At 37.2% G+C, this 27492-nt stretch overlaps 1 protein-coding gene across 9 annotated transcripts in view; it reads left to right on the plus strand.

The window, feature by feature from the left end:
• Positions 1-27492, plus strand: part of SLC4A4 (solute carrier family 4 member 4) — a gene marked incomplete at its 5' end in the record, with an annotated part of 343701 nt that overhangs the window by 218344 nt on the left and 97865 nt on the right. For all 9 annotated transcript variants that reach the window (XM_081303368.1, XM_081303374.1, XM_081303369.1 and 6 more), the window contains 5 exons: positions 9394-9551; positions 16081-16168; positions 18726-18880; positions 19516-19629; positions 22252-22426. In XM_081303368.1, the coding sequence (XP_081159494.1) occupies positions 9394-9551; positions 16081-16168; positions 18726-18880; positions 19516-19629; positions 22252-22426 (690 nt within the window). The remainder of the gene's footprint in view (positions 1-9393; positions 9552-16080; positions 16169-18725; positions 18881-19515; positions 19630-22251; positions 22427-27492) is intronic.

Here is a 27492-nt window from a genome sequence, read left to right on the forward strand (position 1 = left end):
GAACTCTTTTTTTTAAGAGAGAGAGAGAGAGAGAGAGAGAGGGAGGAGAGAGAGAGAGATAGTTTTTAATATTTATTTTTCAGTCTTTGGTGGACACAACATCATTATTTTATTTTTATGTGGTGCTGAGGATCGAACCCAGCACCCCGCACATGCTAGGTGAGCGTGTTACCGCTTGAGCCACATCCCCAGCCCCTTGTTTGTACTCTTGATGGCTGACATTCTGATTGATGTGAGATGAAATCTTAGTGTAGTTTTGATTTGCATTTCCTTAATTGTTAATGATGGTGGACATTTTTCATATATTCGTTGGCCATTTGTATTTCTTTTGAGAAGTGTCTGTTTAATTCATTTGCTCATTTATTAATTGAGTTATTTTCTTTTTTGGTGTTAAGTTTTTTAAAAAACTCTTTTTTAAAAATATTTTTTTTAGTTGTACTTGGACACAATACCTTTATTTTATTTATTTTTTTTAATGTGGTGCTGAGGATTGAACCCAGCTCCTTGCATGTGCTAGTTGAGCACTCTGCCACTGAGCCACAACCCCAGCCATTAATTCTTTATATTAGATATTAATCCTCTGCCAGAAGAGTAGAAAGAATTTCCTTCCATTTTGTAGATTCTTTCTTCACATTCTTAATGTTTCATTTGCTGTGTAGAAGCTTTTTAACTTGTTGCCATCCATTTGTTCATTCACGATTGGCATTATTTCTGAGTTTTAAGGCTAGTGAGAAAGTTGTTGCCTGTGCCCATATGCTGGAGTGTTGACCCTATGTTTTCTCTTAGGAGTTGCTAGATGCAATTATTTTAATGTGTCAGATAATGACAGAGAAAAGGAGGTAGGATTTAAATACCTGCCTCGGGTCTGAGGAATGGGACAGCTTGGATCTACAATGCTGCAGTTCTGAGGTTAATAGCAAAGAAGCTAGTGAGACATACTGTTAATCAAATGGTTAGAACAGCCGGTTGAAGTGTGATGGATCCCTTATGTGAAACCTTAAAATATGCAAACTGCTTTCATAGAGGAGGACAAGAGAACCTAAGATGTAAGTGGAGAGTGGAAGATTGACTTTTTCAGTGAACTATATATGGCACATATCACTTATTCATCGTCAGACAGAACTGTCATCCCAAGTAATGTACCTCCTTTACAATCAGTCCATTTATTCTGCTTTATCCATTCAAAATTTCTAGTTTCTTGGTATAGTAATGTTGTGATCACTGGGTTATAGAAAACTATTCAGAAAGTAAAGAAGGGTAAGAAATTATAGGAGTAAACGTTCATGGCAAAGGGCAAGAGCTTACTGTAGAAGAAAAAATAAAGTATAAAAAGAATTTTTAAAAAATGCGCATCTGTATTTACAGAGCTCATGTTAAAACCTGGCAAAGACAGGAAAGGTCACAAAATTGTTGTGCTAGCCAAAATATCTTTTAATGATTATAGCTCCACAAGGCAGCCATTTGAAATCCATTTTTCTGAAATCAAGGTTGGCTAAAGAAATTTTTCTTCCTTGTGTGTGTTCTTAAAGTTGACCCTGCCTAAAATCCAGGCTGGGTATCCCTTGGAGAAACAACTAATGATCTATAAGAAAGGAATGTCAAACTTTATCTTTGGAATTCAATCCAGATGATTTTATTGGGTGATTTTCAACCCAATTTGAAAGCCTTAGGTTCTGTTCTTGTTTTCATTACCTTTTATTGCTCTTTGTAATTCCTAAGTTTATTCTTTACCTTTTTGTTTAATCTTTATTATTTTATTATTGTTCATACTTTATTGTGTAAGCCCAAATTACTTTTCATATTTCTGTCATTACTTTTTCCTTCATCAGGTATTATTGGCTTCCTTAAAAAAGGCATCTGAATCAGTGTTTGAAGAGCCAAAATTATGGGAGAGATTTCGTTAACTTTGAGAAGAACCTTCCTTGAGCTCTGTTACTGGATGCAATTGCTGTTTCTGTGACCTCCCATCAAACAATGTACCTTTCATGGTGTTTGTTTCTTCTGTAAATTTCAGGAGAGCAGATCTGTCTTTTCTTTACAATGACTACAACCAGACCTTGAATTATAGTAGGCGCCCACATATTTTGAAGAGAATAAAATAGAATAGAAGGGGGATTAGATGAAAGATGAGAAAATTTCTATACAAAGCAGCGTTTTCTAATCTGATTTCCTACCATAATGTGCCTGGTCTCTCAGTGGGAGATAAAGCATCTATAGGCATAAGGCATATTAAAGGCTCTGAGAAAGTCTATGGTGTGGAAACTTATTTTATTTAACCCGGTGTTCCTCAAATCCATTTGACAAATACACTTTTGTACCTGGGCTCTGCAGTGGACAGAAATACATTTCAAATTAATTTAAGCCCCAAAGGATTTAGTGGTTTATGTCAGTGGGAGGGATTCCTAGAGAAGATTCAGGATGTCAGAGACTGGGACTGAAGACTCATAAATCTCTTTCCATTCATTTTCTTTTTTGCTTTTTTATTTATTTTTTATTTATTTTTATTTTTTATTTTTAGAGAGAGAGTGAGAGAGGGAGAGAGGAGAGAGAGAGAAAGAGAAAGAGAGAGAGAGAGAGAAAGAGAGAATTTTTTTTAATATTTATTTTTTAGTTCTCGGTGGACACAACATCTTTGTTGGTATGTGGTGCTGAGGATCGAACCCGGGCCGCACGCATGCCAGGCGAGCGCGCTACCGCTTGAGCCACATCCCCAGCCCTTTTTTGCTTTTTTAAAAAATATCTTTATTATTTTATTTATTTGTTTTTATGTGGTGCTGAGGATCGAACCCAGGGCCTCATGCACGTGCTAGGTGAGGGCGCTACCGCTGAGCCACAACCCCAACCCTTCTCTTTTGCTTTTGTTGGGTACTTACCTCATTCTATCCTAGTGTGGACAGTCCTGACACATGGCTTTTCAACATAGTGGGGAATAACCTCTGATGAAAGAAAGAATTTTTTTTTTAACCCACATAAGTACCAGTTCTTCTAAAGGATATGGTCTTTGCGCAGGTCATGCATCCATCCTTTTGACCAATCACTCTTGTCAGGGGAGGAGTTTACCAAGAATGGCCATATCTAGGCTTTTTGTTCACCTGTGTGGCCTGGGAGGGGAGAGGGTAGATGTGCAGAACTGACTGCTTGAAGAAGAGAGTTAGGAAAGCTTATTGGGAAGAGCAGAAATAATAACCTCCATTCCTTCAACAACTATTTGTTGAACCTTTCTCCTCAGGTACTCTTGTAGGCACTAGGAACATTGCACTGAACAAATTAGGTGGATATGTCTACCTCTGGTGAACTTATACTCTAATGGGGACATAGATTTAAAATAAATTTTATTAACATATATGATATATTTGATAGTGACAAATGCAAGGAACAAAAAATAAAGTGGAACAGAGGAGTTAGAAGTGTCTGTGGAGAGAAGGGAGTTGAAATTTTAACTAGGGTGGCTAGGGAAAACCTCTCTGATAAGAAAGCGACTTTTAATTAAAGAGCAAAGGAAGTGCAATAGCAGGGTCAAATGGTGGTTCCATTCCCAGCTTTCCCAGGAATCTCCAAACTGCTTTCCAAATTAGCCGCACCAATTTGCAGTCCCACCAACAATGTACAAGTGTACCCTTTTCTCCACATCCTCGCCAGCACTTGTTGTTGTTTGACTTCATAGTGGCTGCCAATCTTACTGGAGTGAGATGGTATCTTAGGGTGGTTTTGATTTGCATTTCCTTGACTGCTAGAGATGGAGAGCATTTTTTCATGTACTTGTTGATTGATTGTATATCCTCCTCTGAGAAGTGTCTGTTCAGGTCCTTGGCCCATTTGTTGATTGGGTTATTTGTTATCTTATTGTCTAATTTTTTGAGTTCTTTGTATACTCTGGATATTAGGGCTCTATCTGAAGTGTGAGGAGTAAAAATTTGTTCCCATGATGTAGGCTCCCTATTTACCTCTCTTATTGTTTCTCCTGCTGAGAAAAAACTTTTTAGTTTAAGTAAGTCCCATTTGTTGATTCTAGTTATTAACTCTTGTGCTATGGGTGTCCTATTAAGGAATTTGGAGCCCGACCCCACAATATGTAGATCTGAGCCAACTTTTTCTTCTATCAGACGCAGAGTCTCTGATTTGATATCAAGCTCCTTGATCCATTTTGAGTTAACTTTTGTGCATGGCGAGAGAAAGGGGTTCAGTTTCATTTTGTTGCATATGGATTTCCAGTTTTCCCAACACCATTTGTTGAAGATGCTATCCCTCCTCCATTGCATGCTTTTAGCCCCTTTATCAAATATAAGATAGTTGTAACTTTGTGGATTAGTCTTTGTGTCCTCTATTCTATACCATTGGTTCACCCACCTGTTTTCATACCAGTACCATGCTGTTTTTGTCACTATTGCTCTGTAATATAGTTTGAAATCTGGTATCGCTATACCGCCTGATTCACACTTCCTGCTTAGAATTGCTTTTGCTATTCCGGGTCTTTTATTTTTCCATATGAATTTCATAATTGCTTTATCTATTTCTACAAGAAGTGCCGTTGGGATTTTGATTGGTATTGCATTAAACCTATAGAGAACTTTTGGTAATATCGCCATTTTGATAATGTTAGTTCTGCCTATCCATGAACAGGGTATATTTTTCCATCTTCTAAGATCTTCTTCTACTTCTCACTTTAGGGTTCTGTAGTTTTCATTGTATAAATCTTTCACCTCTTTTGTTAGGTTGATTCCCAAGTATTTTATTTTTTTTAAGGATGTTGTGAATGGAGTGTTTGTCATCATTTCCGTTTCAGAAGTTTTGTCGCTGATATACAGAAATGTCTTTGATTTATGCGTGTTGATTTTATATCCTGCCACTTTGCTGAATTCATTTATTAGTTCTAGTAGTTTCTTTGTAGACCCTTTTGGGTCTTCTAGGTATAGGAATGCTATTGCCCTTCTCGGACTATTCCCTGAAGACCTTAAAAGAGCATGCTACAGGGATACTGCCACATCGATGTTCATAGCAGCACAATTCACAATAGCTAGACTGTGGAACCAACCCAGATGCCCTTCAATAGATGAATGGATAAAAAAAATGTGGCATTTATACACCATGGAATATTACGCAGCACTAAAAAATGACAAAATCATGGAATTTACAGGGAAATGGGTGGCACTAGAGAAGATTATGCTTAGTGAAGCTAGCCAATCCCTAAAAAACAAATACCAAATGTCTTCTTTGATATAATGAGAGCAACTATGAACAGAGCAGGGAGGAAGAGCAGGAAGAAAACATTAACATTAAACAGAGACATGAGACGGGAGGGAAAGGGAGAGAAAAGGGAAATTGCATGGAAATGAAGGGAGACCCTCATTGCTATACAAAATTACATATAAGAGGTTGTGAGGGGAATGGGAAAATAAACAAGGAGAGAAATGAATTACAGTAGATGGGGTAGAGAGAGAAGATGGGAGGGGAGGGGAGGGGGGATAGTAGGGGATAGGAAAGGTAGCAGAATACAACAGTTACTAATATGGCATTATGTAAAAATGTGGATGTGTAACCGATGTGATTCTGCAATCTGCATTTGGGGTAAAATTGGGAGTTCATAACCCACTTCAATCTAATGTATGAAATATGATATGTCAAGAGCTTTGTAATGTTGTGAACAACAAATAAAAAAAAAGAATTAAAAAAAAAGAGCAAAGGAAGTGAGGGAGGGGGCTTTGCAGACATTGTCTACAGAGCAAACAGCAGGTGTAAAGGACCTGAGGTGAACCTGTCTGAGGGAGAACATGGGACCAGGGGTGGCCACAGGGAAGGCCAGGAGAGAGTGGTAGGAAGTAAGTTCAGGGAGCAGTTGGCAGCTAGATAATGCTGGGATTGGGGTTGTTGTAAAGAGCTTGGCTTCACTTAGGGAAACAGCAACCAGCTGGAGTTTTGAGCAGAGGAGTAACAGGGTCTGACTCTTGATTTTTCTGCTGTGGCTGCTTTGGTGAATACACAGCAGGGAGGGCAGGAGCAGGCTATCTAGTCAGGAAGCCAGGGCCATACTTCAGAGAATGTCTTGGACATGAACAAGGGTGGTAGCCATGAAGGTGTTGAAAAAGTTGGATTATAGGTACATTTGGAATGTAGATCCAACAGGTTTGCTGATGGAATGGGTGTGGGGTACCAGAGAAGGAAGAGTTGAAGATTACAGCAAGATTTTTGCCTTGAGCAATGGAAGAGTAGAGGTGCCATGCAAGGCAGGGAAGACTGCTGAAAAACTGGTTTTAGGGGACTGTCGAAAGGGCTTGTTTTGGATGAAATGAAGTTTGAAATGTGTATTAGAAATCCAGGTGGAGGTATTATATATAGGTCTGGAGCTTAAAGAGAAAGTATTGGCTAAAGATGTAAGTTTGATAAGTCCTCGGACTTCCTCACACTTTTGAGATCACCCAGGGAGCTTGTGTGTGGGGAAAAGATTCATTCAAAGAAGAATTGGCATTTACATGGGTTTAAAAAAAAATCTTTCTTTTATCAGAGTTTATTCCTCATCATGTTGAAAACTATTCAATTTATTCAGAATAAACTGTTCTTACCCTCATGAAACTGGGGGAGGGGAACTTATACCTTGCCGAAGTGTGATTCAGAAATGAGTAATTCTGAAAGTTCCCAAGGAAGTAGGATGAAATGGGAAGAAATTCTTGTGCTGAACTCTGAAGAAGGTTTAGAAAAGGTAGAAATAGGGAAAGGACTTTTTTCTTTTCTTGTAATGAGTGTGAGAATCTAAGTATATAAGATGGAAGGAATTATGGTTGAATCACCTGCCTAACCAGGAGCAAGGAGTTTGCTGAAGAGAATGGGAGGTAAAACCAGAATAATGCACAGCTTTGTTTTCTGTATTGGTAAATGAGAGCAAGCACTCTCTGGAGAGAGTTTGAGGATTGTTATTTTGCATCTGTTTGGCCACCTGGCTGTACTCCACACTCTACTTAGTGTTCTGGAGAACAGTTCATTATTGTAATTTCCTTAGGTGATAATAACAATTTTGGCAACTTCATGATTTTAGACCACTCTCTTGGCTGGTGTTTTTATATCTGTAAAATGTAAAGACAATTTTTTAATATTAGCATTTCTTGGAGGATTAATGGTAAAAATTTTGGAAAATTCCATACTACTTAGGAGTAGTTATATTCCTAACCTCTAAGAATATATAACTTGTCTTTATTTATTGATTAGTGAATTGATTGGTTTCCACCAAATTCTTAGTCCTTTCTTGCTTTTTGTCTGATAGCTTTGTTCTTGCATGAAGTACCAAGTTAAAAACAAAATCCTATAAAAATGCTCCTGAGGGTGATGAAGTCCTCAGAGTAACTTTTCATGTCATTAATTTCCCCTAATTAAAAACTCTTAAGTGGTCGTTGAAAATAAAATGTTGGTATAAACTTTGTACTAATGGGCAAAATTGGATCAAGTGTGCCACTTTCCATCCCAGCAATAATCCATGGCACAAAATACTAAACGCACTGGTACTTTTGACTTGAGGAGTGGGGCATTTACATTGGACGATAAGTAAGTATGAGAAGTCTGTGTCTTTTGTGTGGTCTTGAAAAATTCTTATCCTTTTGCCCTCCTGCAATTTTGAATTGTTTTCTTTGAGTTTTGTGGAAGAGATGACGCCTGTCAGATAAGCTTTCAATGTGACTGTGTTAAGCAGCCTTCACTCTCCAAGAAAACGGCTTTACACCTTCTCTTCTCTCCTCAACCCCCACATGCCTCCCTCCTCCTCACCATCAGCTCACTTGTATTTCATTGCAAAAATATGAGTCCTCAGAAGCCCTCATTGCCACTCTACCAACTCTCCCAGACCACCCACCTTTGAACCCAGAGAGTCTGCCTTCCCTGGTAGGATCGATAAGCTCTTTTCCTCTCTAAAACTGGCACTCCTACCTGGGATGTGGATATCATCCCTTCACTATAGATCCAGGTTGCTTGAGCTGCTTTTCTAATTATTCACTATCCTTCCTGCAGCATTAATCTGTCTCTACTAGATCATTCTGTTCACATTCCAAAATGCTGTCACATCTCTATTAAAACAAATCCCCAGTGTTATGCCTTCTTCACTTCCCTCTCCACTTTTCATCTTTTCTTGGTAGCTGTATTTCTCAAAATAATTACCTCTACTCCCTGTTTCTCCTTCTTTACTTGTCGTTGTTCATGTGGCACTTGGGTGTCCATGGTAACAGCTCTGGTCAATATTCACCAGCACTACCATCTTGCCAGACTCACCAGTCCTTTCATAGTTCTCATCTTATTTGGGCTTTAGGCAGCCTAGGACTCAACTGATACTCTTTCCTTATTGAGCCCTTGTGTCACCTGGCTATGAGTAAAGTCTGGTTTTCCTCTCTTTATTTGTTGCTTCTTTTCAATGTCCTCTGCCGATGCCGCCTTTTATTCCTATGAAAGGTAGAGTGGCCCCAGAGTAGAGATCTTACCCCTTTTCTCTCTATACTTACACTCAGGGCTATGTCACCTGTCCAGTGGCCTTGAATACTGTTGACCTGGTTATGTCTCTCAAATTTATGTCTTCTGGCTCCACCTTTTAACTGGGGCTCTTCGTAAGCATCTCCCATATGAAACTTCTAAGCCTCCTTACTTTGGCCTTCAAGGTCTTTATGGGCTGGTCCCCTTTACCCATCCAGCTTCATCTGTGGCTATTTCTGCCACTTTCCTCCTTTAGCTCCCAACACATCTGACTTCTTACTACTCTGCAAACCTCCTTCGTGTTCCAGAGGCTTTGCCCTTGCCTTTCTCTTTGCTTAGAATGCTCTTCATTCAGGTCCGTGCATGGCTTGTACCCTGGGTGCCAGTGTTAAAAAAAAAAAAAAAAAAAAAAAAAAAATATATATATATATATATATATATATATATATATATATATATATATATATATTTCTTCAGAGGTCTTCCCTGACCATCTTGTTTAAAATAGTACCTGTTTAAAAATAGTACCCTCTTATCTGTTTCATTTTTCCTTCTCAGTACTTATCACTACTTTAAATCATGTGTTATTTCCTCCTGTGGCAAGGTGAACCTAAGCAGAGCTCATAGTTAGCCTGTCCCTTCCTGTATCCCTCAGACTTAGAGTATTGCTTTGCTCATAAGTTTTCATGAGTGAATGACTAAAGAAATGAATGGATACTACACATTGTTTTATATATAAACCATGTTATTATACCTTCATCATGTTTTAAATCAAGGTACAGCTAAGTGTTTATTTTAATAGAATGGTTAAATACAACATAAAAGTGGCTGTTTAGGGACTGTTGCATGGAAACCCCATAAAGGGACATCCTGTGAGTGATGCGTATAGTATCTCTTCTTGTTTCCCTTTTTTGGAAATAAAATGGTTTTTGTTTGGTTCTTCCCATGCAGCTGAAGAATAAGTTCATGAAAAAACTGCCACGTGATGCAGAAGCTTCCAATGTGCTCGTTGGGGAAGTTGACTTCTTGGATACTCCTTTTGTTGCCTTTGTTCGACTACAGCAGGCTGTCATGCTGGGTGCCCTCACTGAGGTCCCTGTGCCCACAAGGTAGGCTGCTCTTTCCCACCTGCTGGGGTCTGCGATGTGCTTATTGGGAAATGGGCTCCCTTCTAGGCTAGAGGATCAGAATGAGGATATATCCAGTACATTCAAGAGGTTTAATTTGAAATAATGGCTAAGTCTCATTTTTATGCTATCAAATGACTAGGCACTTGTATAGTTATGACAAGAGTTAATAATAATTATAATGATCTTTTTGGTGAAGGACTACTTTCTTCTTATAGATTATTCTACTCAATCTTTCCAATAATCTTTTAACATACAAACTACAGTGTTCAGATTTTACAGATGCAGAAACTAAGTCTTAAGAATTCAACGTGTACAAAGTTATACAATTAGTAAATGGTCATAGTTGCTTTCATTTGTTCTACGTCATCAGAAAATTGGTAGTGAGTTCATATATATACACATGTATACATAAATATAGGTATACATACAGATTTGTAAAATTCTTTTGGCTTTATACCCAAATTTGTATACTTTACAGTGACATATATCATGCCACATAAAATTTTGCTTTAAAAGAAGGGTGCCACTGTTGTTAAATCATGTTAAATCATCACACTGCACAGCACCTCACAAGTCATCCTCTTCAGCTCCCTCTGAAGCTGAGCTCAATAAAGTTAGGTAGCTTGATTTACAAAGTACAATTAGTTGAGTAGAAGTTAATGCTTCACTAAAATAATGCTGAGGAAGAGTTTAAAGAGATGCTTGTATCTTTAGGTTGACATCAGGAAATTATCATATGAAAGAATTGAAGGGTGCTTTCTGTGGATTCCAGCACAAGAGGTGACCATTGCTCTCCTCTAGTTTTCCCCATGTGAACAGGAAGGAAGGGCTATGAATTCTCCTCAAGAAACGCAGGTGGTGTGAGCATGATTAACCAACAGTGACAAGAGGCCAAGATTTATTTTGAGCCAAGTTAGGAGGAATATTAGGAGAAAATTTCCTTAAGGCTTCTCAATTCAAGACATTCTTCCTTATTATATGTTTTTTTTTTCCTCAGTTTTGAATTTCTTAAAGACACTTAAAATAGGAATAATACACAGGCAGTCATTGGACAAATAATATGGACAAATAACAGGAGAAAGGAGATGATCAGTTTATTCGATTACTGGGATTATTGCGATTTGTTTTCTGTAACTTAGCTTTTTGCTTTAAAACATTCCAGCAGAGCTTTGCAGTTCTATCTGAGCAATCATCTGGCAAACTGCTGACTCAGACCATGGCTGAAGTCCAGATTGGTGCCCCAATGGCTTTATTTATGTCTCTTTGGACTAACTTTACTGGGGCTTGAAAGAAAAAAAAAAATCATGCCAAGAAGTGTTAAAGAAAACTGCTCTTCCCTTTTTATTTTTATTACTATTTTCTTTAAAAGCTACAAATAAAAAAAAAAGTTAAAAGGCTTTTTATTTAACAATAATATGCATGCATTGAGTAGCAAATCATGATAATTTTTGTATCCCTTTTATCATCTGCTCCTGTCTGGCTCATTCTTTTTTTCTTTTGTACTGGAGGGAGGAAGTATTAGTCTAGAAGTGAAATACAGCATCATTTGAAATAACAAGAGGAGCCAAGCAATTCAAGGGAATGTAATTCAATAATATCATAAAACTATTTCAGGGCAATAATCTGAATAATATATCCTTGCATGTTAACATTTTTCCAGGAAACTATTTTATCCATTTGCTATCCTCCAAACCAATACAAGCTCTAATCACTGAGTGGGGAGTCTCATTAGCTTTTTTGGATGTGAGTAATGTGAGGCCATTTACAATGGCTTCATCCTGTGAAATCCAATCAAGGAAATCCCACAAGAAATGTGGCAGTCATTGTGGAGGACCGTGTCTGCATTCCATGATGTGCTTTAATGTGCATGTGCTGTTCTATAGCAGGAAGACTTGAAAGACCTGTTTTGGTGCATGTGTTTTTTGTGGTCTTTTTTTTTTAAAGGTGGAGGAAAATTATACAATTATTATTATTACTACTATTCCTTATAATCTTACTACTACGCACCTTTACAGAAGTATGGCCCTAGCAACTCCCCTTCCTTGTATAGAATTCACAAGTTTCTCTACTTACAATGTGACTATTTTTATAGGCACTTTGCTGTCATCTTTTATCTGTTCACAGAGGCAACCTTTCACTCATATTTATGAGTTATATATGGAATAAATGTTGTTATGACCATTTTATATTTAAGGGGTGCAGGCAAAGGGAAGATCCACTGTCAGCACTAGAAACAGAACTCTGGCCAAATTTTAGAGTCTAGGTAACCCTAGAGATACCTAGAGTGGGACAGAATAGAAAGTTTTAGGAACCGCCCATGAAAAATGAGAAGCCTTAGGTCAATTTATCCTTTTTTAAAAATATATTTTTTAGTTATAATGGACATAGTATCTTTATTTTGTCTATTTATTTTTATGTGGTATTGAGAATTGAACCCAGTACCTCACCTGTACGAGGCAGGTGCTCTGCCACAGAGCTACAACCCCAGCCCTAACTTATCTTTTTCTGATCTCTGCGCATTTAGGGTAAATGGTTATTCAGTAAGCTTTTAGTTCTCTAAAATGTTAGAATGTTTGCCCTTTTAGCATGGCTATATTAATATATATGGGTATTATAAATAATTACTTACCTAAGAGAAAGAGTTTGTTCTTAGTGTTTTAAACTGTTTATACAAAAACTATTAGAGGGGCTGGGACAGAAATCTTGCTAATTCAGTTCTGTCTTGTCCGTCAGTCGAATTGCTAGCTTCTGAACTGCACATAATGTGGTTGGTTATGGTGGGTTTGTGGTCCCCATGAATCTATTGTGGAAGCTACAGTTTAGCCACATTTTCCAAAGTTGCTAAATATGAATAATGTGTTATTTGATTTTGAGAGAAGAGAGTAAAGGATTGGTACATGCTGAGTTTATTCTGGAAATAGCTGTGCTGTATCAGGAGGGGGATGTACATCCTTTCTGAAAAGATTAAGTGATTTAGGAAAGCTGGCTCCTTTTCTGATATTATGCTCTGTTTATGCCTATAATTATTTTGTGAATGTGAGTATAGGCCATTGGTTCCAGACATGGATCATCTGGTACTTCTTTTTGTTGTGCAGAATGCTAGAGGCATCCTCCCCAGGCATAATTAGTTTCTCGAAAAAGCTCACAAAAGTAGAAAAGAGCCTCATGAACATTCTTAAGACAACTAGACACCATTAAGCATTCTAACTCTGACTTGTTGCTAGTGATGAGTGCATAAAAGAAACTCAGTGACATAAATTAATTTCTTTTCTCTGAGCTGTCAACATGGACTGTGTCCTTCCAGCCACACAAATGTGATGTTTACTCTAATTTGTTAATAAAGAAAAAAGCTTCTGGTTAAAAATAACATCTGTCCATTGACAAAAAACAGTTTGGATCATGAAAAGTGTTTTCAGTACATTATAAAAGCTGAACTTGGCAGGATGTACTTCAATCATAAAAGTTGTAACAGCTTTTGCTTCTTTGAGGGTTAAAGGGGAGAGGACATGTTTCAGGCAGAGGGAACATTGACTGGCTGGGTTGCTCTGAGTTAGTTCCCTCAGAACTCTTGGCTTCATGTCCATAATACAGTCTAGATTAAAGGCTGCTTAAGGGTCCCTATTCCTACAAATGAAATTATTCACTTGACATGATGTTCCCTACTGCTTTTGCATGCTCAGATTCCCTCTGTATATCACTTTTTAAAAATTAATTTTGTATATTTTAATTTGTTATACATGACAGTAGAATGTATTTTGATGCAGTGTACACAAGTGGAGCACAACTTCTTCCTCTGGCTGAATCCTTCTCTATATCATTTTAGGAGGGTACATTTACTGAATTGTTCCTGACTGGAGTTAGGTAAACAATGTTGCCATATTGTTTCTGTTTGGCACTTGATGATAGTTCATTAGTGAAGAAGTATCTTTTTTAACAACAAAATTATAATTACCTAGGAATAATACCTTTATTTCTAGGTCATGCTATAGTATCCATCATAGACACTGTTGATCTACTGTTTCCATTCATTCTTTGATATATTTTGTGGAGACCAAAGAGTAAAATTGTATGGAAAATATATGTTCCTCATCTCCTGGGTTTTTATACAGAGGCTTCATGACTCTATTAGTTCAGAGAGTAGTCACCCATCCTTGGCCAAAGTTTATGTTTATGTTTGAGGACTATTAGTGACTAAGTGTTTTTTCTCACTAACAAGACAGTAGGTTTTTTTTTTTTTTCCATCTAGTCAACCTGATAATTAACTTGTGTCAGTTGATACAGATTGATAGGATAATGTGTATTTGTAAGCTACACTCCTTATGGGAGTGGTAGGAAGGGCCATAGAGTGGTTCTGGAAAGGTTTTGGGCATTATGCATTCCTGAAAAGTTAATATTTAGATACACTGAGATAATAAAAAATGGTAGGCAAAAGAAATCCATTATTTAAAAAAATGTCTTAAGTAAAGGACCCAACAAGGTAGTTTCTCTTGTGACACTGCACCTTCCCATTTTACCTAACACACTATTGTCTTACTTGACAGCTGGCCATTTGTAGATAGGCAAATTGAATTGGAAAAATGTAACCGGTACTAGCATTTCTCAGTGGTATTTGTATTTTGTTTTACTGGCAAAAAAATTTTTTTTTCAAGTGTTGCATTCAAACCAGGGATTAGTCCCTTTAGAAAGCAACATTTTACTGCTACCGCGTAGCACTTTATAATGCTGTATATGGTGGTACATAATTATGAAGTGGTCAGTGTCAAAGGAAGAAAAATTCTAGCATCAATTGAACTTCAGGGTTAGAGGTCTAAAGTTCAGTCCTGACAGTGGCTTCTTTCATGCCAAACAGACTTTCAAGCTGCTGATTGCTTTGCTTTTTCATTCACTGTGATCAGACTTGAAAGTGAGTGTTCCACTCCACTGCAGAACTGGTTTTCAAGCAAATAAGTACTGAATGGTTTTATTGTTATTCTAGTATAAAATCTGGGTATTCAAACTTTCAGATTACCACCGCCTTTTTTTACACTCTTAATTCCTGGTGTTTCCCCCCCCCATCTCCTTTGAATTGACTTTTATAATGAAATAAAGTAATTATATATCCAGGGGCATTTTGGAACAAGCCCTAACATTTTATAGAGTACTTGCTGTTGATCCTTTTTTATTTACAGGGAGGTATAGAAGTATATTAGTAATAAATAGAATTTGGCAAAGTAATGTACAAAGCCATCCCTGGTACTTAAAATCTTACCTTTCTTGTCCCAAGCTAAGCATCCACAAGTTCTTTCCCAGGAGCAACCTGCGGAAGTTATTGTGGATAGTTTTTGTGTTTCACAACTCTGGTATGCCAATAGGGTTGGTGGTAATAACATAATTATGTGGTAAAAAGAATAGGATGCAAGAAGAGCTATATGTACACTTTATTTTGCTTTGCTTTTGTTTAATTTTGTTTTGTTTTTTTGATGCTGGGAATTGAACCCAGGGAATCATGCATGCTGAGTATGTCTTCTCCCTCTGAACTACATCCCTTGCCCCAGACATTTACTAAGCACAGACCTTGGGCTCATGTATCACCTCCTTCAGCCCCAGTTTCCTTGCCATCATATAGGAATAGAATACCTGTCCTTTTTGCAAGGGTTGCATGGAAATTAACAGAAAGTGATGAATGTGAAATCCTGCTTTGCAGGACTTTAAAAGCTGTCTAACCACATAATGCCATCATTTTGATTGTCCTCATTATCGCCCTGTTAGGTAAGACATGATCGATATCAAGGCTAAGATTTATCTAGTATCCCCTTTTGTGGCTTTTTTCCTTATTTATTTATCAGGTTCCCTCCTCCCCAGTGGAGACATACATCTTTGTCCTTGTTATCAATGAGGGATTCCTTCCAATATGAAAAATGGGAATGAGCTCATTACTACATGTTTCAGGACCTATTTTCTCTGAAGCAGTGCTTTGTACAGTATCAAGAAAACAAGTTAGAAAGAAAATGGGAACACCAATAAAAAATTAAGTCTGTGAATGATAATTTATTTTGAATTTCCCTCATATTTCATTTTATTTTACATTGACGGTCAGCATATGGCTTACTTATAGAAATTTGGTTTCGGTTTTTGGAAAAGTCAGAGAAGTCCAAAGGTGTACTAAGTCTGTCTAGTTATTGGACTTAATGGATTTGCTTCAAAGATTCCAAAAGACAGTAGAAATGGAAAAAGAGCAAAACTTAAAACAGAAACATTGACTGTCTCATAAAGAATATAAATTGAACCTTTCCTGCTCAGAGAAAAAGCTTCTCAAGTTTTCATGGTAAACTTTTCTTTGCCTCCAAATAAACTGAACAGTGATTTGTGTTTCACATAGTGTCAAAGAGTATTTTCCATATCACCAAGTCTAGTCCTTCGTTTAGAGATCTAACCCTTTCGAAAATATGAACTGAGATAAACATTTCTTAGTCTCATGTATATTGATGAAATGTGTGTAACAGCATGTGCTTCTTTCCTTTTCCTTTAGGTTCTTGTTCATTCTCTTAGGTCCTAAGGGCAAAGCCAAGTCCTACCATGAGATTGGCAGAGCCATTGCCACCCTGATGTCTGATGAGGTAGGGAATTGGGAAGATAGGTTTTTTTGAATGACCTACTTGTGTTGTTTTCATACTGTGACTCATCTGTGACAATTTATTCAGTTTGAATTATGGGGTTACTAAGATCTTCATAGCATGAAGTACAATCATGTGTGGTAAATGCACCGATATTCCCTATGCATTAGTTTTCAAAAAAAGCAAGTCATGTACTTTGTTTTTATACTGGATTATAAATTGTGTTGGAATAAAACATTTTCCTTTCTTTTTAAAAACATTTTCAGTTCTTTTTAGATTTTTTAATAGACCCATAATTGTGCCTCTATATATATATAGTGCCTCCATATATATATATATATGCCTCTATAATATATAGTGCCTCTATATGAGTTATAGTGTGATATTTCAATACAATTCTATACAATTTGGAATGTCTGAGGCACAGTAGGGTAACCATAGCTAATAACAATTAATTGTATATTTCAAAATAGTTAGTGAAGAGGATTTTGAATGTTCCCAAGAGGAATAAAAGATAAATGTCTGAGGTGATAAATATGCAGTTCCCCTGATCTGATTATTACATATTTTCAACTTTGTCTTAACTTTATCTCTTAAAGTATTTAACATGTTAATTCTGGGAATTTAACTATTCATATTCTATACTATTTCCAGAATTATGTGTTTTATAAAATAATCTGTAATAAAATGGATAATGCATTCTTCTTAGGTATCAGAAAATACATGTTTTATGGTTTTCTTATTTTGTGGAAGGCAAGTTGCACATCTGAAATACATTAGCAACTGCAACTATAGAGTATCTAGTACTTTCCAATTATGGTTTCATTACTCTCACAACAGCTTGAATGTTGCTACATGCATTTTAGATATGACAAAACCAAACCAGACTTGTGGTAAAAGAAAAACTGTTAGAATATAAGATCATTAATTTCTGCTTCTGTGTCTTTCTGCTTTACTATTTTTTCAAATGTTTCACTTTTGCTTTATTGTTGAATTTGTCAGTTTTTCCATGTGTTAAGTGAGGAATAGGATGCTTGCTTGTTAGGGATAGAAATTCTGTGTGGTGATTGCTCAGGTGATTTCTACTGGGTCTGAGAACATTGAAGTATAGCAATGCTGGTTCTTTTTCTCCCCCTATTAAGGGGATGTATATTTCCCTCCTCACAGTGAGTTAATTTATTTTTGTATTTTTATACCTTCTTTTTTAAGTTATTCATTTGAAGATGTGTCAATTAGGAAAGCTTTAGGCTGCAAGTGATGGGCTTATAGTAGCTTAAACAATCTGCAGATTATTTTCTTATATAACAAAGTTAGGAGGTAGATAGTAGCTGGGGTTGGTTTAGCTTAACTGTTTGCTAATTGATAGCTGCACACTTACTTCCATGGTCTTAAGATGGCATTTTTCCCCCTCCTATCAAAATTGTAACTCTACAGTGTCTGCCTGCACTCAGCTTATCACCTCACTACATTTGAAGTAGGAAACAGTGATGGGGATAATGTGAGCCGTATCTGCCCCTTTTTGCAGGCTTACCCAAACAGCGTCATTCTCATGTCTCATTGGTTGGAACTGTTGCTCTCTATCTGCAGGGTTGGCTGGAAAGGTGACTCTCTGACTCTCCAGCCACAGTGATGGAGATGGCAAAAGAAAATGAGATTGAGGGTAGCAGTGTCTGCATTTTTATTGCCCTCCTCTCTACCCCACAACCCAAAGACCATTAAATGCTATTTGATTGACAACTTTAGAAAATTCTTTTTCAGGAGAAGTGATTTAGCAGGAAATCTTTAAGAATGGGGAAGGTGATTGAACAGGGTGGCCATCTTCTTTTCTTGAGATTAAAGAATTTGACCCAGTTCAGGTTCAAGCATGAAAATCTTGCGAAGAACTTTCAGATCATCAGTTTGGTTAGAAGAATGGAATGGTTGACAAAAAGGCTTGTGTACTTTTTGGAAATCCTTCCTTTGGAAGTTCATATAAAAGACATGAACCTTTTGAATCCTTGGTGATTTAGATATTACCTTGCCAAAAAATGGACTTGTTTAAATACATTGACTTTGTGTTCTGACAGTATAACTAAGTTTTCTTTTTAAAATGGATCACATTATTTTTGTGCTTGACAACTGCAATGTTTGATTCTCAACCTGATCTTTACACTCACTTTAAATTTCTCCTTGAATTATCAGCAGTTGTTTGTCCCAGTAGTTTTTATTTCAGGGAATGACTTTTCAGTATATTTCTCCGAACTATTTTCATCTGGCTTCCATAGCAACTGTATCAGTAACAGTACTTTACCAAGGGGAGCTGAAAGGCATGTAATTTTACAGTATTGATAAAAAAAGAAACACTTAAAAATAGCCATTTACTCAGGCTTCTACATATATTCTTTAAGGTTATAATCTGAAAAACTTAAATATTTTGGAAATGGCTGAATAATACAAAATAGGAGAGCATGATTAGAGTAATATCATGGTGAATTTTGGATAGCTTTCTTCAGGCTAGATATGGTGTGAAGCTTGTAGAAAGCTCTTTGGTTGGATGAACACATCTCTTACCATTCTTTAGGTGTTCCATGACATTGCTTACAAAGCAAAAGATAGGCAGGACCTGATTGCTGGCATTGATGAGTTCCTAGATGAAGTCATTGTCCTTCCACCTGGAGAATGGGACCCAGCGATCAGGATAGAACCTCCTAAGAGCCTTCCTTCATCTGACAAAAGGTAAACTCTTAGGCAGTTGGAAATTTTAAGGTGCTAGAATACACCTGAGAAGGAGGTTATGTTTAGACAAGGAAGTGGGGTCAAGCTACTGTCTTAATATTTCTAGGTCCTCATGGGCATATTGCTTCCAAGGGATCAATTATGTGCCTTTGTTTCTTATTTCCTTGATGCTGTAAAATACATGTTAAATGTTTTGATGTTCTTTAGTGATTACAAATTAGCTCAGATCACAGTATTGGAATGCATCAGAGGCATTCTTTGGGGATGTTGTTTTGGGGATGTCTCCCTGTACATGTAGAAATATCAGTTTACTCAAGTCCTTTGCAGATTTAAGAGGTTAAGAAATTGGGTGAGGTAGTTGAAGAGAAACCATTTGTTGGAGATCTAATATTTCCCAGGTGAATTTCCCTCTTATAAGATATACAATTAATTCAGCTTTTCATTTCATCTAATCATTTGTCTTGGCTCTGACTGCAATGTGTCAATAATTATTTGTTAGGATAGCAGAAAGAAAGAATGTTCTTTCTTCCCAAACTTCATCTTTCCATTGGCCAGTGTATGCTATAGTGAGTGCTTCATTTTAGAAGCAAATGGATAAATACTAATGTTCGCTTGGGCTCTGTTTCCTTGCTTAGAAAGAATATGTACTCAGGTGGAGAGAATGTCCAGATGAACGGAGACACCCCCCATGATGGAGGACACGGAGGAGGAGGGCATGGGGATTGTGAAGAACTGCAGCGAACTGGACGGTAACTGACGGATCCTTTTGCCATTCACCATAAGGTTTTCTTTAGATCCAAATTTCCCTTCATCTTTCTAAATTTACTTTCAGCATTTTATTCACTGGTTTGTTCATTTGTTCAGCCAACAAATATTTATAGTGCACCTATTAGTCACAGGCACTGGGGATATAACAGTGAATTAAAATCCCTGCCCTTGTGGGTCTTACTTTGTGGAGATGGGAGACAAGTAAGAAAATAAATAAACGTGGTGATATTTTTATGATGAAAAATGAAGCAGAAGTAGGGACTCTTGTCATGAGAAACAGTATTGTGATTTTAGACAGGCTGGTCAGAGAAGGCCTTACAGAGAATGGCAACATTTGAGGAAAGTACAGAAGGAGGTGGGGGACAGATCATGAAGGGAAGATGTGGGGTGGGAGGGAACTGCCCACAGAGTGCTTGCTGGAATGGCATTGGGGTATTATGGCAAATGCAGGGACAGATGGGATGTCAGAGTCCAACTGATGCCTGGTAAGTATGGGTACCAGGAAGACGAACTGGTGATGGGTTAGCCTTTCCCGGGTGGCTCTCAGGACTCCATCTCTTCCCTGCACATTTACTTAAAAGTGAGGAACATACAAATGAATAATTCACAGGTCACTCCTCTGCCTCCTTAGCCTGAAGCTGGGAGTTCAGGTTTTCCAGATTGTTCCATCTGATTACTTTTTATGACAATTCTTCCTCTTCCACTATTATATTCTCCATTTCATTTTGGTATAAGTAAAAATTTAAGTAAGATAGTTTTTTTTTCCTGTCTCTTAAAAAAAAAAGACAAAACACGGTAGGATTTTAATAAACAAAAAAAATACTGTAGGATTTTAATTTTAAAAAAGTATGTCATTTTGGTTTGCAGTTGAATCTTGGTGAAGTTATTTCCTTTTCCTGGTGATCCACTTGGATTTCTCTCCCAAATTAAAAGAAAAATTCCACCCTCCACACAAAATCCTCCCTCTTGAGCTCCCTGTTTTTTCTAAATACAGTCATGCATACTTAACGATGGGGATGAGGTCTGAGAATTGCATCCTTGGGCAGTTTGTCGTTTTGCAAACATCATGGCGCATACTTCCACAAACCCACATGGTATAGGTCAATCATGTGACACTTCTGATAAAATCAAAAGGCAAGGTTATGACCAGATGTAGGAGATTGCTGTCAGTGTAACACCGTGTGCTGTTTTATAGTAAACTATTTTTTTTGATCAGTAGAAGGTATTCACTCTAAAATAATGATAATAAGAATAGTGTACCAAATACATAAACTAATAACACAGGTATTGATTAACATTATCAAGTCTTACATACTATATGTATTTGACAGCACAGTAGGTTTGTTTACATTGACATCACCACTGACACATGAGTGATATGTTGTACTGGCCCATCATACATGTGGTCCATCATTAACCAAAACATTATTATGTGGTACATGATTGAAGTTCTTAACAAACCATTTTCATTAGGAATATCATTTTGGTTTTTCTACTTACATCCAAGGTAGTAGTTCTGGAATTTAGTTTTTTAAATTTCATCAGACTATGATTTTATTCTTCCCTCTTTCACCTTTCCTAAATGCACTGTGTACCTGCAGTGTTCCTGGTGCCATGCACAGCCCTGTGAATACCAAGGAAACAGCAGTGGGGCACTGAGTGCAGTGCAGGTCCAGCAGGCACCTAGAGAGGTAGATAATCCTGATAAAGTGTGAGAGCTAAGAGTGGGAATCTGGGTGATGAAATCGGAGCACCATTGAGCATTGGAAGTGGAGAGTTCTAGGCAGAAGCAGCAGCATGCATGTTTATGGCTGATGATTGAGGTCTGGCTGGGAGGGAAGTAGACTGATCCATGGGTCCATTAGCTGACCTGCTGATGTGTATCGGGGCTCAGTTTGTGCCTTCTCCTGTCACCTACCTGCTGGCCCTCCCCACTTAGTTCTTTCAGATCCTTACCCCAAAGTCACCTTCTTAGAAGCATCTTCTGGCTAGCCTATTTAAAGTTTCAAATACCTTTTTTTTTCCAGTAATACATAACCCTCTTTCCCATTTAATGTTTTCTTTGAATTTTAGCACTAAGCATTTTACTTATTTATCTTGTTTATTGGCTTTTTTTTTTTTTTGTCTCTCCAAAGTAACCCCCATAAGAGCAGGGCTCTGGGGCCTGTGTTGTTCACTGTTGTATCCCCAGCAACCAGAACAGTGCCATAGTGTGGGAATATCACAAGTGCTCAATAAACATTTGTGGGATGAAAGAATGAATGAATGTGGGAAGGATGCTCTAGCAAGATTGTAAAGGGCCTTTTATGTTCCCACATATTTGGATGTTTTCCTTTGGGCAACAAAAGATTTTATTTATGTACACAGTTCATTCTTACATACAGAACCACTGGCTGATCTTTAGGAAATGTGACACCTAATTTAGCAACTGAAAGAGGTAGATAGTTTTCTGGTTTCATCTTAAGTGGTTAAATAGTATCATGTGATTGATTCAAGTGTTTTAATAACCAATTCTTCATGGTTTTGTGAATTGTCTTTTAATGAATTTGGTGGTCATTTATTTGTTTCTTACTTGGTCACATGTTTGCTTTCTCCCTGCCCAGGTTCTGTGGTGGATTAATTAAGGACATAAAGAGAAAAGCACCATTTTTTGCCAGTGATTTTTATGATGCTTTAAATATTCAGGCTCTTTCAGCAATTCTCTTCATCTATCTGGCGACTGTAACTAATGCTATCACTTTTGGAGGACTGCTTGGGGATGCCACTGACAACATGCAGGTGGGTATGGTTTTGGGGAGGACACAAATAGTACAGCCAGATTGTCTTCCTCACCCCTACAGCTCAGTTAGAAGCAGATGGCCTTTCAGTTACTCAGCGTGATTTTCTTTCTTTTGCTGGATGCTGCATTTTAGTTTGCTTCTGGCTTGCTGCTGTATTTCCAGCATGTTAGTAATTACAAAAATAGCTCGATGAAATCTGGCTTGAGTCACAAGTGGGGAAAAGAAGGAGAGGAAATGAGGATCTACAATTCTATTTGGGAAAACACATATCAGCTGCCTAACATTTGTGCAGTGCACAAGGTTTAGATCTTCTCCATTGAATGTATGGACCATATTCTGTTAAACTTGATCATCACACTCTGGGAATGCATGATTACTTTACTCTTTACCTTTGCTCTTACATGAACAAATAATAATCAAACAATTGAGAGATTGCTCAAAGTGGGATTTGTAACTAGTAGAATTCAACTTTAATGGATGCAAGTTAATAGCTGTTTCTTCCTTACCTGAACCTGTCTCTCATTAAGCCATAATGATTCTGGTGTGGCTTGTTTTGTACCATTAATTGTAACCACAATTTTTTTGGTTACTTTGAAAGTGGTGTTTGCCTTCCTTTTGCATCAATAATAGCTACAGAAAGAGAAGATGTTTTTGATTCCCCTAATCAATTGGAATAATAAGTACAAAACTACTTTTATTTGATCCAGTCATTAAAACAAATAGGCATTGTGTTAGGATGAATACAGAGGAGTGAATAAGTTTGATAGTCCCATGAAAAGAATCCAATTCAAGCCCTTTCTACACTCTGTTCTTACTTACTTGGGTTTAAGCAATGTGACATTTGTAAGTGCTGCCAGCCAGCTTTTTTTTTTTTTAATGTAACTAATTCCAAAAAATTACTTTTGTCCCACTTCACTTTTCTTGCCTAGGTACATTTATGTTCTAGATTTCTTTTTTTTTTTTTAGAGGCATCAATCTTTAATAACTTACAGGCAAATGCTAAAAAATAGTTAATAATAATACAGAGAACACACATGGCTTATAAAAAGGGTTGTGGATCTACAAATGTGAGGGAGAGATCTTGGTATTTTCACACAGACACAAAAAATAAAGACTATTATGACTGGCTGTTCTAGATTTCTTTTGAATATAAAAATAAGATGGAGGGCTGGGGTTGTGGCTCAGCGGTAGAACGCACGCCTAGCATGTGTGAGGCCCTGGATTCGATCCTCAACACCACATAAAAATAAATAAACAAAATAAAGGTATTATGTCCAACTACAAATAAAAAATAAATATTAAAAAAATAAGATGGAAACTATAACATGTATATTGTCCAGAGTAAAAAGGGAGAAATGACTTTAAACATTGTTCATTTCAAGTGCCCATACCTTATAGCCCTTATCTGTCTGTACAGCATATTGCCCCAAAACGTGGAGGCTTGACATAACCATTTTAAACTTCTTCTCATGGCTCAGGCAGTTGATGCTTAGCTGAGTGGTCCTCTATACTTTGCAGTCAGATGGCATCAGAGGCTGAAGTCCCTTAAAATGACTTTTTGCTCACATTCCGGTGCCTGGCTTGGGCTGTCTGGAACAGCTGGAGTCTGAGGATTCTCCACATGACTTTTCCACATGGCTAGCTTGGGGACTGTGATGACTCCTAAGAATTCATGCTCCACTGGAAAGGGGAACTTGCTGTTCATCTTTACTTATTTCCATGTAAATGTGTACCCATATCATTTTCTGATTTTTCAGAGAACCTGAAAAATTAAAACTCTTAGTGAAATCTCATGACACTTAAATATTGGCAGCCAATTAACATTTAAAAAATAACATTGTGCTGGCCAAAGAACTTGTATCACTGTGTTACTCATGAGAGACCTACAGCACAGATTTTAGAGACTAAACTTGTGGACCACAGAGATGAAATACATGAAGAGTCTTCCCCATCTGCTCCTGTACTTTCTCTTCATTCATAAGACAGGAGTGAATAAACTAAATTATGACAGTGAGATGTCAGTAATAGAGTTTTTATAAACTTTGATCTGTATCCAAATTGGGCAGTGATTCTTCATCTAGATGATAACATAACATTCATTAAACAGATCATTCAAGGAAACAAGTGTAGAAGAAAGAAAGCACTGGGTAAGCATGCTGAGGCCAGCATGAAGAAGATAACGCAGGTAGCCACATATTAAAAGAGTAATGCTAGTTTTGAGGACGGTAAGAACAAAACCATTTTCTGTCCATCGGAAAGTACAGAGACCTTCTTGTGCAGTTAATTTTTAAACATTTGTTTTGACATTTTTCTCATTGAGGTGGGGGACTTTGTGGCACTTCCCATGTGTGAGCATATTGCCTTTCTGAACTGAATCGAAATCTTTGCAGCCTCATAAGACTTAGCTTTAGAATGCAGCATCTGAGACTAGGGGCAGGTTATATTGAAATCTGTTTTGATCCCTCCTATATTAATCGATTTCTATCTAAGTGTGTCCTTGGGAAAGTAGAGGACTGTGTTGTGTAACATATGTAGGTAACATAGGATTACCACCTCCCCTACCGTGATATATCACCTGGACAAGGCTTTGCTTGTGAAATTAGCTATTTTCTAGAATGTGAGGATTTCAGGGGAAATGAATGGTTTAGGGCATCAGAATGTTAAGTAGTACATCAAAATAGCCCTTTGCTGGATATTATTACTCTTGGGAATTGACAATTCAAAGTAATGCAAATACAAGAGGTTGTTTTTTTAAAAAATAATTAATTTTTGTTAGTTGTAGATAGACAGAATGCCTTCATTTTATTTATTTTTATGTGGTGCTAAGGATCAAACCCAGTGCCTCACATATGCTAGGCAAGCACTGAGCTACAGCCCTAGGCCACTGAGCTACAGCCCCAGCCCCATGAAGTTATTTTCCAGACAAAATTTGATAATTTTATTAATAGATTCTGTAAACTCCATGCATAATTTTGTTGAAACTGTAAACACATTGTTTTAAAAGTTTCTGTGATTGAAAATACTGAAGTAACATTCTTTTTCTTTTCTCTCAAGTCTGAAGTCTTATTCCTTTAAGAACTGTATTGGCCAAGTCCTTCTCTCAGACTACAACTTGGTACTTCTGAGAAGTCCAAGTAGGTGGCAGAAACACTGAAAAAGAAGGGTAGAAAAAAGAATGATTATTAATCTACATTTATTGAATTGAAATTCAACAAATAGTTTTATATATTTTAAAGACTAGGGAGTAAGGTGGTTTAATATGTTGAAGAGTATCTCAGGTACTGAAAGGGTATGTACTTTAACACAAAAAAATTTTTGAGACCCTTGCAGTAGAAGACTTCTTGACTTAGCAAGAAGGACAAGAGAATATTTTAAGAATTTAATTCAAAGATCCAGGTCACTTAACAGGTCTATGGAAGAGTTTGATTTATTCCTTTGCACTTATTTATGGAGTGTTTACTATGGGTCAGAGACTATTTTAAGTGCTGGGATACAAATAGGTGAGCAAAATAGATAAGAATCCCATGCTGGTAGTATTTGCAGTCTAGGGTGTTGATGAATGCAATGTTTTTCAGTGCCCAGTAGTGGTGTGTAGTGGGTTTATTTAGGGGGTGAAGTCCCCTGGATTCATGAGACTCTAGACCAAGACTAAGCAGAAAAGCATTGGTAAAGCCTGAGATAATCTGCAGTTATATCACATGCATTCATAAATGTGGCAGTGGGTTATTCTCAAAAGCACAGGCAGTTCCAGTGAGTCAACTGAGAACAGTGTCCTTGCCTTTAAGGCAAACAGCTCTGAAATGGTTCACATAGGGCCTTTATTGTCAGGCTACAAATAGACATGGGTGCTGGGTGGAAGCATGTTGTGAAAACACAGATGAGTCACTGCACGACTGTTGTCTAAGCAAACTCTTCTGCCAGCTTCTGTTCAGGAGGTCTTGCCTGCTTGAAGACAGGATTTTACATCTAAGCTTTTATTTCAGAGCTAATGATGCACACACACATATACAAAATTAGATTATATATATGTATATGTATATATGTGTGTATATGATATATCATTGGAAGCAGATGATCTTAAAAGCTATGTAGACCATTTCCTCTGTAACTATGTTCAAAATAAGAACAGTTGAGGCTGCGATGGCTCCAAGTATAATTAAATCCTATCGCCAACATAAATGACTGCATGAATTCCCCAACTTTGGCATATATATTTTGCCCATCAGGCAGTTATGATAGGACTCTGGGGCTTACAGAGTGGGTATTCACAGATTTCTTGTTAAGTGTTGGCAATTATAGCTTAACTTCAGCTTCTGGAAGCGACTGAACCACTTTGCCAAGAGTAGACCTTACACTCATCTAGGATCCAACCTGGGCTTGTGACTGATTCCTGTTCTTTGAGCTTAGCAACAAAGACCTGGACCGTATGCTTTCTGAAGTCCAAGAACAATGCAATACTCTTATTACCCTTTTCATTCAATCTCACCAAAAATAATTCTCTGCTCTCCTTGCCATATTGTCAAGTAATCCAAAACTTTTCAACCTCATTGTTTTAAAATCATGTCCCTTCCACAACCAAAGTCTCTATCACCTGCATGCCTGCTCTTTACATTGTATCTGTAATCTTGGTTGCCACACAAGCATACTGCTCTATTCATTTAGGTACTTCGGATTAAATTGTTAAATGTCAGTGTATAAATAGGTTCCATCAGAATCTGTTATAGTTATAGATTTTCACTCACAGTACTATCTGGATGGATCCTTGCTATCAAACTAAATCAACAAATATTTATGGATTGCTTGGTTTATGGGCAACATATTGGCACAAAAAATACTTTTTGATATTTTGTGTCAAGTCTTGTGTTACCTAAAAATTATTCTCCTAAGCTTTATAGAATACATGAAAGTACTTTAATTTAAATCTACATTTGATTGTGAATGACTAAGCATAGTCTAGAGTGAAGACTGACTGAAGAATGTAATTTTAATTTTTTTCCGGGAGTAAATATAATCCTATTTTCACAAACCTTTTAGCCAAAGAATTCAGTAAGATTTTTAGAATTC

This window comes from Spermophilus citellus (assembly GCF_964194105.1).
Source record: "Spermophilus citellus genome assembly, chromosome: 8".
Classification (NCBI taxonomy): domain Eukaryota; kingdom Metazoa; phylum Chordata; class Mammalia; order Rodentia; family Sciuridae; genus Spermophilus; species Spermophilus citellus.